The following is a 13,530-nucleotide window of genomic DNA, read 5'->3' as shown; positions in this document are numbered from 1 at the left end:
ATTCAAGATGCATGCGCGGTTGGATTCAAGATGAAGTTTCGATAATACAAACTGTAAGACATGAATGGAGATGAATTTGGTAATAACTTGATCTGATATTAACAATTGTATAGGTGTAAGCAACACATTCACGTTTGTCCGGTATATCGTTGTTTGTCTCAGTCGATCTATTCTATTCACGAGTTTATCCGAGCTGAAAATATCAACCTTTTCCAGCCAGAAAAATTGTCTAATGACGTTGTAAAGATGTAAAAACACAGGTTTTACAAACTGGATTTTAACCTATAAAAATTGAAATTATTTTCAGTTGGGATAGTTTTGAGTTGAGCAAGTTTTCCATTGCTTTTGACCTGCAAACAACAAGTAGGCTAGTTTAGACTTTATTGTCTTCATTGACCGTTCAATGCGATCAAGTAGACATTATTGCTATTTGTAGTGCGTTTTTGCTGTTGGCCACTCTTCATTTGTACAAAATATTCAACATCAACCATATTTTTGTTGGTCAGTTTTGTTCCAAATCAGTCTCCATCGACTCATTATTGCACATGTTTTGTCCTGTTTTATTTCTTCAGGCCTATCGCGGTTTTCTGTCAATATCCAGCTTGTTCACGGTCAGTCTACTGTCTCCATCCAATCCTCATTGCATTTTACTTATGGATAATTTTTCCGCACATTTCGCCGATTGAATAACCTGCAGCCTTTTCTGAAATCACATTTCCAACAAAAGTCCTAAAATCGCCCTTGTGTTGAAATGTCACTTCGAAAAAAAAACTGTTTTGCGTATTACTGTATTTTCAAGGTCGTGTTATTCACACTCAAGGATATGACGTACGGTACCAGTTTGCAGAACTATGGTTTTTGAAGTCAACACAGCAGCAAAACTGATATTTTCTGCCTAGTGCGTAACGCTTCGTCTTATGGGTTGTCTTGAGCATTATTATATGATAATTGATAAGGAATCTTTTCAAAAGACTTTTTTGCTTGGAACACTGTTCACACACTAAAAGGAACACTGCAGGCTAGTTACAAAAAAATCACGTTGTTAGGTTTGGGGCATCATTGTAAAGTAGTGTATCATGTTACTCTGCTGCTATACTTGGCTTGGCGCTAGGTTTGAAAAAAAAAATTATCTTTTACGTTGATGTAACCAGTTCAAGCGACAAATGTAAGTGTACATCTTATGTGCCAATCGTACTCGGTAAGTGGTGATATAGACTTCAAACCATTGGTATAAACATTTAGGTTTTTGTGATGCATTGTAATTAGACGATTTAAAGCTTTTGATAAACATTTTAGCTTTGTCTCATTTCCTGCCAGTCAAAAGCGTTAAATTTTGCTACATTATGAGTTATGACCTAAAATCATTCTCCATGTTTCTTGCACTCTAGTTTTCATATAAAGCAACAGCGATCTGTAATTCGTTTCCACAAACAAACTTGACACAAAAACCATTAAAGTTTTTAACGCGCAAAACATCTTGCAGACTAATTACCACTTTCATTTACAAACCTTGTTGTGTAGTAACTTTTTCGACGTTCATAAAAGTATTTTTTGTTTGTAAATATCAAGTATTTACCATAACACCGTATTGTGTAATCCGCTGATCAAGTTAAAATCGATGTTAGTTCTTAGCATATCACTTTGGCTTTAGATACATTGCCAAAAGGGTACATTGTAGCCTACGGATTTGCAATGTTTCCTTATAGGCCTAGTTACTGATTGTAAATTTCTGTTATACTGGGTTGTATCTTTTCCACTTGTACATAGGAAAGCATTTTACGTAGGAATTTCTTAATTTTACTTCAAGTTAATTCATTTTAAGAGGGAAAATTGTGTAAAAAACAACCGTAACGCAATGCAGATATGCCACAGTATTTGTGTTAATTTGTATCATAGCATGCGTACAATTTTCATATCGTTTGTCGTAGTGTTGTCGAAATACTAGTCGTTAATATAAACTGCTTGTAGCCTACTGACGAATCTCTTGTGTCACAACCTTTGCCAGAGCCAGATAAAAAAATTGCTTTGGCGTTGATTTCATTTCAAAATTGCCAGTAGTAAAGTTAGTCTAAATGGCTCCGGTGTCCAGCAGGCTGAAAGGTAAATAGAGTGTTCCCCGATTTGAATCGAAGCATTTCGAGATTGGGTTCTTAAATTTATCTCACCCTTGGTTAGAAGTAAGCGATGTGCTTCAACAACCAGCATAAGCCGGGAGTCGAACCAGGATCGCATGGTTAAAAAACGAGCACCTCAACTACTGCACCACCTCATCAGTGGCGTTGACAGGTACTTTTTGGACCCGGATGATTTTTAGGGGCCGTAGCCGTTCCAAGGGGCTCGGAAGCTTCAAGAAGCCATCGTGTGTTCTTTAAATATAGTGTGAAGTCTCCGTTTGGGGCTCAAGGATCTCATTGGCACTAGGCCCAAACTGTCTTAACGTCCTGCATCCAACCGTCCCTGAGACGTGGGGCACTACCAATATCCATTACGTCAATTAGTAGCGTACAAGTTCAGGCCGTTGAGAGGCTACATTGAGCTAGTACCAATGACATTCCCAGGTCCCGAAAACAAGACACCTCTAAACAAATAGGCTACACTATAAGGGGCTGTTCATAAAAAACGTCCGCAGTCAGTTTTTTTTTGCATTTTTATGACGACGTCTTTTCTGGACAGCCCCTAACAAAAGCATACGCATTATTTTTTTTAAATTTTCAGGGTCTCTAAATTTTTTCCGAGCCCAGGTGCAAAAGCAGGCCTAACTGCTGAATGCTACTGTACCAGTCTACACAATTACTGAAAGCACTTAGCCACATGTCATAGTATTGACCTTCAAGCGACACTGTTCACTCACACGCTCTTATTTATGAGTGAAGGGTGTCGCATATACAGAATTTTCTAAGAAATGTATCAAAACTATTTGAAAATACTGTAGTAAAAGCGAAAAGCTATCAAATAGCAACCTATGTTAATGTGCCTTTTCTTTATACCTCTGGGATGTATCAACAGGAGGCATCTTCTCCCTGAACAATAAATGTTATTGAGACTAATAACTAGGGCCATTTTTATATGACCTTAAAAAATCAATAATATGACTTTATTTTTTGGAAAATATATGACTTTATGTGAAAATCGTTTATTTTTACATGCGAACAACGTCACTCACGGAACTAAAGAGTAAAACATACGCAACATAACAGTAATACACATCCATTTTTATTTTAAACCACTGTTGTAGTAGCCTACAGTACAGTTTCATGTAGTGTGGAATGTTAGAGTCTTTGAAGTTACGATTTGGACGTAAAGATGACTTTAGTAAGGAAGATGAGCGCTCCACAGACGCTGATGTGGGTTGACACTTCTGCAGTTTTGCATAATGTTCGTTAACGTGCTGGTAGGTCAATATCGATTTTTGTAGTTAGTATCTTTTTCGTCCCGGACGCGTTAATAACGAAAAATAAAATGATTGATGATTGATTGATTGAAATAAAGCGCTGGTGAAATGTCTTGTCTTTGTAGCTCCATAATTTGTTTCACATCGTTTTTGTCCAATCGCTTCTTAATGTAATATTTTAAAAAATATTGCGTGTTTTATTTTTTCTTGCCTTCAATCGCACTGCAGTATATAACCCGGTGAAATTTTATTTTGTATGTTATTCGCTCTGAGGATGCGCATTGTCATGATGCGCGAAACGTCAGTGAAGCAATAAACCATCTTGTTTGTTGTTAATTTTACTTTCAATTTCATCAGATGAACGTTGTAACTAGTGCTAGAAACGATAATTATAATTGTCCTGATGAACACCCAAACTTTTCAGTATTGCCTTACTTTCTTGGTGCTTAATTGCTTCACCGCTTAAATTAGTACTTTTTATTTAAAGTATACAACGGTATGACTTTATAACTCAAAAATATGACTATATAACTTAAAAAGCTGATTTATGACCTAACCAGGAAAATATGACTTTATATGACTTCATAACTTTCTTAATATACCGTACCTCATAGGGATGCGGTTTTTGCGTTAAAATTGATTACACGACTTACTGATGCATAGAAAAAAATATGACTTTAATGACTTTAAATGGCCCTACTAATAACCTTTCTTCGCAGGCTACATGGGATTTTCTTCAACCATTTGCTGCATTAAGAAGTTATCTTACTACGTTGCTGTTTCAGATCATAACTGATACCAAAAACTCAATAAAAAATAGCATGTTCAACCAAATAGATTCCAAAAACGTATATTTGACAATACAGTATTTCAAACTACAATAATTTTTACACAAACTTTAGTCGCAATTCGCACTTGGTAGCTCATGGTAGGCTGCAGCCAAGGTTGATATTTCAAGCTTTTACGATTTTACAGCATAAGAAATCAGATTCTACATGACGATTCATAATAAAAAGGTGAATGAACAACAACACTGTTCAAATTAATTGTAACAGCAACTTGATTTCATAATAAACAATACACTGTGGACATGATATCAAAAACATATTGAAAAGTGAACCTCCTTGCTAAAAGTGCAAAACTGCTAAAAATGGGCACTCCAAGACAGTCCAATTGATTCCAGAATACCCTGAACTATCTATCAGCCGATTCCATGTAAAACCATCTTCATAGGGCCTCAGCACAATGTTGGTGTAGCCTACATATGACATATGGGAAACAGCGTGCGAAAAAAAACAAACTCAAGTGCTAATTGAGTTGCTAACTTGAAATGACATTTAAAAGCAAAGCAGACACTATAATTAGTGGACTAAGTAAAAGTCAAGTGGTGGTGATCTGCAGATGCAAAATGATGTTATTTCTTAAAATTTGTAAACTCATTTCTCATTTTATTTTTTCAAACATCTAAAAGTTTCTCAAGTATTGTTGACCCAATGTTATTGTCAATTCTGAGGGGTAGCATTATTATTAGCCTTAAAAGAACATCTGACTTATTGATAATGTTGGTAGCCTACATTGCTGAACTGGTGACATAGGTTTTTAGATGTTAACATTATTTGTATAATAAATAGCGTTTCAAAGTTTACAATAGCATTTTGTCGCAAACTAATTTATGAATTGAGAAAAATAGTAGGAGATACAGAAAGAAATAACAACTAGCAAATGGAACATAGCCTAATGTATCATTATATCAGTCACTAACTAAGTTACTAGTGTATCATTGCAATTGTGCACAATAAAAAGTGCAGCTTCAAGACATTTTTGCAATGATGCAGAAATAACTTTGACAGTAGATTGGGTATGGAGAGGGAAAAAATCGTTTACACAGTACTCTACATCTGCTCTGCAGTGTGATAAACTAAAAACAAACTTTAAATGAATTGCTTTCCAACCAAATTTCATAGATCTCCACAATGCAAAAAAAAATGGCATAAGCTATGCTGTGTCACTATAATAATTTAGTTGTTTCCAATGTATATAACCTTATGACGTTCAATTAAGTCAATGTCTCTTTCAAGCTGCTTCATTTCAGATTCCATGCGTTCTTTGCGATTTTTCTTTGGTGTTGTATCAGTAACAACTGACAGTCCTTGATACTGATGATGAAGTTCTTCCCAGTTTTTCTTTAAGCCATCAAGAATATCTTCACGTTCATTGTTCGAAAGCTGCTTCATTGCTCCCTGCCTCATTCTCTCACGAATATAAGCATTATATTCTTCTTGTGCCCTTTTAACATCTTGGTTTCGTTTTTCCAAATAGTCAGGAACTCTGCCATAATCAGACTTTCTAGTGTATTTTGGAACAAGTCCAGAGGGTTCTAACATATTATTGTCTCCAATTCGTGTATCAACATATTTTGGTTGAGGTTTTTTGGGAACAGACATTATAGTTTCCGCGGCATTGGTGTTAACAAAGTTTTTGTTTGTCCTAATACCCATTAGTGGCTTTTCATCATGTCTTGGAACTTGAGGTTTCTTTTCACTGCTAGATAACTGAATTTCCTTCTTGGAAGCATTTCTTTCTTTTCTGTCATTAAAAATAGTTTCATTATAACCCTTTTTCATAAATTCTCCTGGTGTTCGCACTGCAACTTTGGCTGGTCCCATAGTTTTACTTTCCTTTTTGTCCTGTTTCAATTCATCTTTAACAGCATAAATAAATTTTGAATTATAACGTGGAGGCTTCTGAGGTTTCTCAATTGCACGTGGAATGAGATTATAAATACTTTCCGTAGGACCTTCCATGGTTATATGCATGCAGAAACAAAGCTACCTAAACAGCCAAGACTTGTACACAACTACAAAAACCAGCACTATCCAGGAGGTATGAAGAAAACACACACTGTGTTTGTGACGTAAGCAGTTGGTCTCTCTTGTATCATTGTTGCTATGGCCGCTCGCTGAGTCTCGAAGCAGCCGAGACAAAATAACATCACTTATAGTGAGAATTTTTTTATCAGGCCTTTCAAACAATATCAAAATATTATCGGATTGAAAAATTGTCATAGAATCTATAAATTAAAATGATGCCGAAATGCAATAAGTTGGAACCGACTGTCATGACTAGAAAAATAATAATAAAAATACGCCCTCTACATGTTGTTATAACTACTGTTCATAGGTAGGGACTTCCCCCGCGTCTGAAGTTCATTCTGAGACTTCCAGAAGTGAAGTCGCACTCGCACCCAAGAGCAAACTGTTTTTAGAATAAAAATGGTGTCTGAAAGACGTTCCAAGTATTATACACCGAAAGAGGTTGATCTGCACAATACTCTCAAAGATGTGTGGGTTTCTTATCTTGGAAAAGTATATGATTTAACACCTTTGTGTAAAGAATATGCTGGTAAGTAACCAGGCTAAGTATTGGTAGAACAAATTGCACATCATCGTATCGTAGGCTAGGCTTGCTTATTTATTTTTAACATACACACAAAAAGTAAAATTTGTTTTGGTATTATTGAAAACCAACATAGAAAAGAAACTTACATCAAATGCAGTTTTTTTTCTCGTATCCAGGCTTACACCCGGTGGTTGCAGATTTAGTTTAAGTGGACGGGAAGGCAAGGAAGCCAATCTTCGTGTCCACCTTCAGGCATGCCTTTAAGTGTCCTACCAAAGACACAGCCACATGCTCTTGAGCGGTGTCGAACTGGCGCCCTTTTGATTGCCGTTCCAGCGGTCTCACCACTCGGCTATGCAGCGGATCAAATGCAGTCACTAGGCCTACGGTACTCTCTAAAAACTGTTAGCCTACAGACTCAAATAGAAAATAATCATTTGAAAAAATCACGCAGAAAAGAAACTTTGTTGATCAGATATTGTTTTTTAATCTTGTAAAATTAAGCCTTTTCTTGCAAAGAATTAAGTCTATTTTTCAATGTTTTATGAAATTTATAAAAAAAAACAAAGTATAGGCTATGTTTAAACTGCTGAATACCGTAATCAGTTCTTTTTGTTATTTCATGTAGCCTAATTATTTGCTTTTAATAATTCAGGTGATCTTCTGTTAAAGCCCATTATAGCCAATGCCGGAAGAGATATTTCACATTGGTTTGATAAAAAAACGGGAGATGTAAGTTTATACAGTTTTTGTGAATTAATTTATTCGCTGTAACCTAACTATGCAATAGATTGGGTCGCTTTTAGAAGCATGATCCTTGCTTACTTCACAATGTAGATATTAACAACCTGTTTTAGCCCGATGCTGCGAGTTTGCTGAGGTAATAGCGAATTGCACTAGCGTTTAGAACACAGTTTCCTAGTCATGTGCTACGACGAATTCGTATACACAATTCACATTGTGAACTAATCTAACTATTTTAGTGTTCAGGCTATTGCAATAATCTTGATAGGCCATAGCTTACTATATCTCATTAATTTTCAAACTTTTTTTGCTCTAATGTTTTGGAGGTTTTGTGTAGTGTTTTTGTGACACCAACATCCAGTAAATTTCAAAACTATACATTAAATGTGCCAGTTCTTTTTAACAAATAAAGAGCCCAAACTGTAGATACTAAACTAAAGTTTAGCAAACGTTTCGAAAGCTAAACTGTTTTCATTTTAGTGCGAGTAAATAAAAAAGAGATCTATTGTATCATAAGAAAAAGATCTAAAAGCAGATATATTACGACATGACGTATATGTTTCTTGAAAAAATTGTTCTTTTCACATTGAATTGTAATTGTCTTCCGAGAATACAAAAAAAATTCTTTTTATTAGGTTTACCTAATTATTACAATTTACCTGTTTCATGGTAATTTAAAGTCTGTTGATGTTGAATCAATGTAACAAAGACTAATACAGTACCGTAGAACTTGGATAACTCGTCTTAGGAAAACTTGGAAAACGCGCACACACTCTATCGGGCCAGACGTACATGCGTGGAGTATGTTGGTCTGGTCGATTGCGGTTGTGTGCACAGCCGTGCACGTGCTCTGTTGCCAATAAGAGAAGCGCTGTTCAGGAAGAAGAGCCTGTGCCACCCCCCCTCCATCTACAAAAAAAGCTTTGCAGATGGTTGGAAAGCTCCAACACTATATGTTATGCCAAGAAGACAGTGGTGAATTCGCAAGCTCACTATCAAAAATGCATGAACACTTGGTTGACAAGACACTTGCAAGCAAAACGCAGTCAAAATATCTGTGTTCTTCAGTTAAGCTGTTAAGTGCGTTATTACTGTACTGTACTTTATTGTGTACCGTAATTAAATTCTAACGCAGTCAAAATATCTGTGTTCTTCAGTTAAGCTGTTAAGTGCGTTATTACTGTACTGTACTTTATTGTGTACCGTAATTAAATTCTTTTCTCGCTTACCTCTTCGTCTCACTTTACCACTATCGCATTTAATTAGGTCGCAGAGCACCATGAAATTAATGCGACGCCAAACAATGGTAAAATTTAGCTGTTTGCATTGGTGGTCAGTTTGCATAAGTCGTCACTTTTTCTGTTCCCCCTGGGGTGACGAGTTATCCAAGTTCTACTGTATCACTAGTAGTTGTGAACTAGGATGTTAGCTTGCTATTACAGTAGTTAGTCCATCATAATACATTTGTATGATTTAGTTTTTTTTTTGAAAACATCTTAGCTTAGGTATATTGAGCATTACTGCAATGAGCACAATAAAATATTCAGAAGACAGAGTTGTTTGACATTATTAAGTATTGTGAATGTCTCATTATAGACATGCAAAACTATGAAATAAGTTGATTTAAAATATAAACAATATATATATTTAATTCATTAAATTCTTGTAAACTTTATATTGTTTAAATTTTTGCTTAGGCCTACTTAAATGCAGTATAGGTTTGGTCACGTTACTCATACCACTTAAAAGACTGGAGTTACACATACCGCTGTTTGGGAACCACTTCTCTAGCTCAACAGTTTACAAACGTTTGTGAATTGATAAGTTAGTGTACACTATATACCATAGACTGTTGGATCTTTGGTTTACTTGCTTACATTGTATAGAAGGCCAAAAACACTAAAATACTGGTTGTTTGTGGTAAACTCCAGAAACTTGAAAAATGTAATCAAAGTGCTATGCCATATTCTCCAGCATTGCTATGGTAATGCACTATGAGTCTAAGACAAAAAAAAAATTATGCTGGACTTGAATTATATTGTTTGACTTTGAATTGAACTGCGCTTTCAGTCATTTGACTTTGAACTGTAGGTTTCATAGAACCGTAGATTGTTCTTTACTCAAACCATAAAATTACTTGAGATGCAGTTTAAAAGCGTTGCATGTTACACTTATTTTCAAATCTCAATACTTCTATGCAATTTTGTTGTTGTAAATTAATTAAAAAGTGAGTGAAAGATAAATGCCGTAACTTTATAAGTTGTTTTTAAAATGGTAAACAGCAGTTTAGTATTATCTATGATTTAATTTTATTTGAAAAGATTTTTCTAGTCAGGTATCAAAGTTTGAGTCAACAGCAATCTAGTTGTACGAAGTAAAACTTTGATCATGATTCATGCATAATTGATTTTTACATAGGATGTCAGACTTTACAGCGCATTATTTAGTATTCTTATGATATAAGCTTGTCTAACTGTATCACAGTTTCTACTGAAAGCATTAGAGGGCATTTCTGCTTGTTTCTGAAAACAGTATTGCTTACTGCATTGTTTAAGGTAAAATCTATGGAGCAGTAGTGATAAAATCAAACTGATCTAATCAAAAAATAAAGACCCCAAAATGTAGATACCAAACTCATGTTCAGCAAACAAACGTTTTGAAAACTATACTGTCTCCATTTGTAACACTGAAGATGAAGACAGTATAGTTTTCGAAACGTTTGTTTGTATAGTTTTCGAAACGTTCGAAAACTATATATTATATACGTATAGTTTTCGAAACGTTCAGCAAACAAACGTTTCGAAAACTATACTGTCTTCATCTTCAGTGTTATAAATGAAGACAGTATAGTTTTCGAAACGTTTGTTTGCTGAACATGAGTTTGGTATCTACATTTTGGGCTCTTTAGTTTTTGATTAGATTAACCAGGCGTTCCAACCATTTTGCTCCAAACTGATCTATTTGTTGAAACTCAATATTTAATGCAATGTTGTATCAGACTACATAACAGTCATGTGAATTAAACTACTTTATCCAGTCTGATTGATATTAATGAAGATTTTTCAACCAGAGCCGTTGAGAGAATAATTTATTAATTTGGGTTCAGTACCAATGAGATCTTTGGGTCATCTTTGGTCCAAAGGTACCCCTAGACCTCCATGTCAACGGTAGCCTACTGCTTTCAACAGTTAGTGTTTGAAGTGGATCTAAGATATGTATTAGTTACTTCAGTTTTAACGCGTTTTGTATGTTTTAAATTAAGTCACGTTTGATTGCAATTTATCAATGTATCACAATGAGATACTTTTTCTTTGTGTTTTTTTAGACATCTGGGTTCTGGAACAGATTGTAGAAAGGTAGCTTAATATTTAAGTTTGTCTAAAATCTTCTAAACTCTTCGTTTGACATCCAGATAAGAACACACATTGATCCTTCCACCGGAATCAGGAAATACTACGCTCCACATGGTCGTTTTGTCCATGTTCCTCCTCCATGTCCCTCGTCGTATTGGGCGAATGATTTTGGGCGACCGTGGTGGAAAGATAACAAATATGAAGTTGGAATTTTAAGTGAAAAGACCCGTTTGATTCGCATTATTAACACACTGACATCTCAAGAGCAAACTATTGAGGTAATAAATTTTGCCCAAAAAGTGTATAAATATCATTGCTTCGTGTAAATGTTGAAAGATCATTGTAGATTTATTACTAGTGACTTAATGTATCTTTTACATTCTAACTGACTTTGGGTTTGTTATTATATATCATCTTTAACTTCAACGAAGGAAGGCTTGAATAGAAGGCAACCTATAAAGAGCTATAATGGAGAATGACCCATGCTGCACTAAAATGAGGGTTCCACTTTTTTCCAGAAGAAACGCCCTTTTAAGCAAAGTGGAAAACTTTGCACCGACCCCGAACTAGTGTTGACACATTGACTATGTTATGTTTGTTTTCTTCATGTTTTTGTGTGCTTCCAGCATACCTCCCAGTTTTTTTTTGCGTTTTTGTGGCTTATTTAGTTTTTTTTTTTTTTCGAAACACTGAGAACACTTTTTGTGTGAAACAAAACGAAATAAGTTAAAATAACTTTGTTTTGATACCGGTAGTCTCTATACCAGGCCACCAAAAAATATATATACTGTAATAAGACCTTCTGATGATCCGTTAGGTGAAACAATTTGTAAAGGCTTCAGATAGTAATAACTATATTTGATTTATACTGTAGGTCTATACCATGTCACATGTCACACTATTTTGATGTCGCAGGGTATGATTTAAACGCTTTATTGTTTACTTTGTGTGGCTTTGCAGGTTTGTTCTGAAGAAAGCATGGACGAGATTTTGCAAAGATACTTGATTTACAACGCACATGCTGCCAGCTATACATGGAAGTTTAATGGGGCTTCATTGGATATGGGAAAGACGCTGAAGGAAAATGGGATTGAAGATGAAGATCCTGAATTCTATGAGTTGAGGATGGACTATGAGATGTGGACCCCGGCAATTCATTTGTATTTTAACGACGATTTAACCGAAGCATAGTTGGTCTGCGTTTTTGTTTTAAACTTGAGCACTTCTTAAGACTTACTTGTGCATTTTTTTCTTTTTTGTCTTTGTAACATATATGTTGTGGTACAGTATTTTATTGTTCGATCAAATTGTACTTTTTATGTTTTTGGGCTCAGTAGCCTGTATTAAATAAAGGCTCAGTGGCCTACCTACCAATTAGGCTACCACGATGTGTTCAATTGAAAGTTAAATGGCGACTTGAGTTGGTGAATATGCAATGGCGACTCCTGATGCTCATGGCTAATGTGTTTCATGTTGGAAAATTGTGTTCTGAGATAGTAAACTGACTTGCTTAATATAGGCTACATAGCACATATGGCCAACCTAAGCTATTAATTTAATGTTTTTTTCTTTCGTTAGGATAGGTTGTATTAAGTTATAACTTATTTTGTAGGCTAGACCTAATGATTTTATTGCTGTTTTTTAATCCTTAATGAGCTTTGGGTTACCACAAATCGGAAATAGTCTATTTGAACAACTAGGTAATTTTTGTGGCCAATGAAAATATTCTCAGTAGGCCTATGACTTCTTTCAGAATGTGAGCATTGTGATTATCTCGTTGAAACTTTAACTTTTTGTGTCGGCCGAACGTTAGTTTGTCAACCTTTTGACACGATCAGAAATCATGAAATTTATCATTAATCAAAATGATTTTGAAAGATTTTTTAGACGTTCTGACTGTGTAGCATCAAAAAATAAACATTTCTTTAAATGAAAAGAAAATACTGTAGACGAGAAATTGTTTTTGCAGTTTTTGGGCTGTTTCTCATCTACACTTTTGATCTATTATCCTTTTTGACACAAGCTTTTGAAACTTCAGGACAAGCCAAGTCAATTTATTTTGTTTTAACAGCACCATATATTAACAATAAACAATCAGAGTAAATGTAATTGTCAAAACAATGCATTGTACAACTGTTTGTTAGATTATGGCGCAATTAGGATGGTAGCGAAAGACCACAAGCAGTCATCTAGTCAGCCACTACCCCATCACAGTAAATCTAACTAGGCCTACACATTCATACACACTAGTGTGCAGAGGCAGGCACTCTACTTCAATGAATAAAAAGGGTTCGCCACTGAGATTGAAAAACAACTGCTGTTGGTTTGAATCTCCATTCTCAGACTGAGTAGTGAGTAAGTCGAGGATGAAGATTCAAACCAGCTACCAAGAATTACCCAACGACCAATATGTGATTGTGTGCTATAGCCTAATAGGCTACATCACTTGCGAAAGTTTTCCTGAAATAACGGGGAAAAACGTGAATACCACCACCGAATTGCAACAATTTTTATGTAGGCTATAAAAGCATACACAGGCTAGTTTTGTAGGCTACCATTGCCTATGCATCCAGGTTGGTGCTTGATCAAACGAGGTCACCAAGTAAATAGTAGGCCTACCCCGCCCATTGAGCTTAATTATGT

The 13,530-nt window shown here is 35.3% G+C and overlaps 2 protein-coding genes across 2 annotated transcripts; one reads left to right on the top strand and one right to left on the bottom strand.

Moving 5' to 3' along the window:
- Nucleotides 1–4,196: 4,196 nt before the first annotated feature.
- On the bottom strand, nucleotides 4,197–6,281 carry LOC145767409 (enkurin-like). Its single transcript, XM_082579227.1, has one exon. It carries the CDS (start codon nucleotides 6,205–6,207, stop codon nucleotides 5,410–5,412), a length of 798 nt encoding a protein of 265 aa, XP_082435353.1. The 5' UTR covers nucleotides 6,208–6,281; the 3' UTR covers nucleotides 4,197–5,409.
- A 342-nt stretch (nucleotides 6,282–6,623) lies between these two features.
- On the top strand, nucleotides 6,624–13,002 carry LOC145765930 (cytochrome b5 domain-containing protein 1-like). Its single transcript, XM_082577593.1, has 4 exons — nucleotides 6,624–6,793; nucleotides 7,446–7,522; nucleotides 10,947–11,165; nucleotides 11,848–13,002. The coding sequence occupies exons 1-4, from the start codon at nucleotides 6,664–6,666 to the stop codon at nucleotides 12,076–12,078; spliced, it is 657 nt and encodes a 218-aa protein (XP_082433719.1). The 5' UTR covers nucleotides 6,624–6,663; the 3' UTR covers nucleotides 12,079–13,002.
- The last annotated feature ends 528 nt before the right edge of the window (nucleotides 13,003–13,530 follow it).

The sequence above is a fragment of the Aplidium turbinatum genome, chromosome 3, assembly GCF_918807975.1.
Source record: "Aplidium turbinatum chromosome 3, kaAplTurb1.1, whole genome shotgun sequence".
Lineage (NCBI taxonomy): Eukaryota > Metazoa > Chordata > Ascidiacea > Aplousobranchia > Polyclinidae > Aplidium > Aplidium turbinatum.
Note: the sequence above shows the minus strand (reverse complement) of the source record. Positions and strands in the feature narration are given on the sequence as shown.

What these genes read in the sequence shown, in the direction of transcription:
- LOC145767409 (XM_082579227.1), bottom strand. Translation starts at nt 6,207, where the DNA reads ATGCATATAACCATGGAAGGTCCTACGGAAAGTATTTATAATCTCATT.
- LOC145765930 (XM_082577593.1), top strand. Translation starts at nt 6,664, where the DNA reads ATGGTGTCTGAAAGACGTTCCAAGTATTATACACCGAAAGAGGTTGAT. An exon ending in TTGATAAAAAAACGGGAGAT is followed by an intron (nt 7,523 to 10,946) that starts GTAAGTTTATAC and finishes TTTGACATCCAG; the next exon opens with ATAAGAACACACATTGATCC. An exon ending in CTCAAGAGCAAACTATTGAG is followed by an intron (nt 11,166 to 11,847) that starts GTAATAAATTTT and finishes GTGGCTTTGCAG; the next exon opens with GTTTGTTCTGAAGAAAGCAT.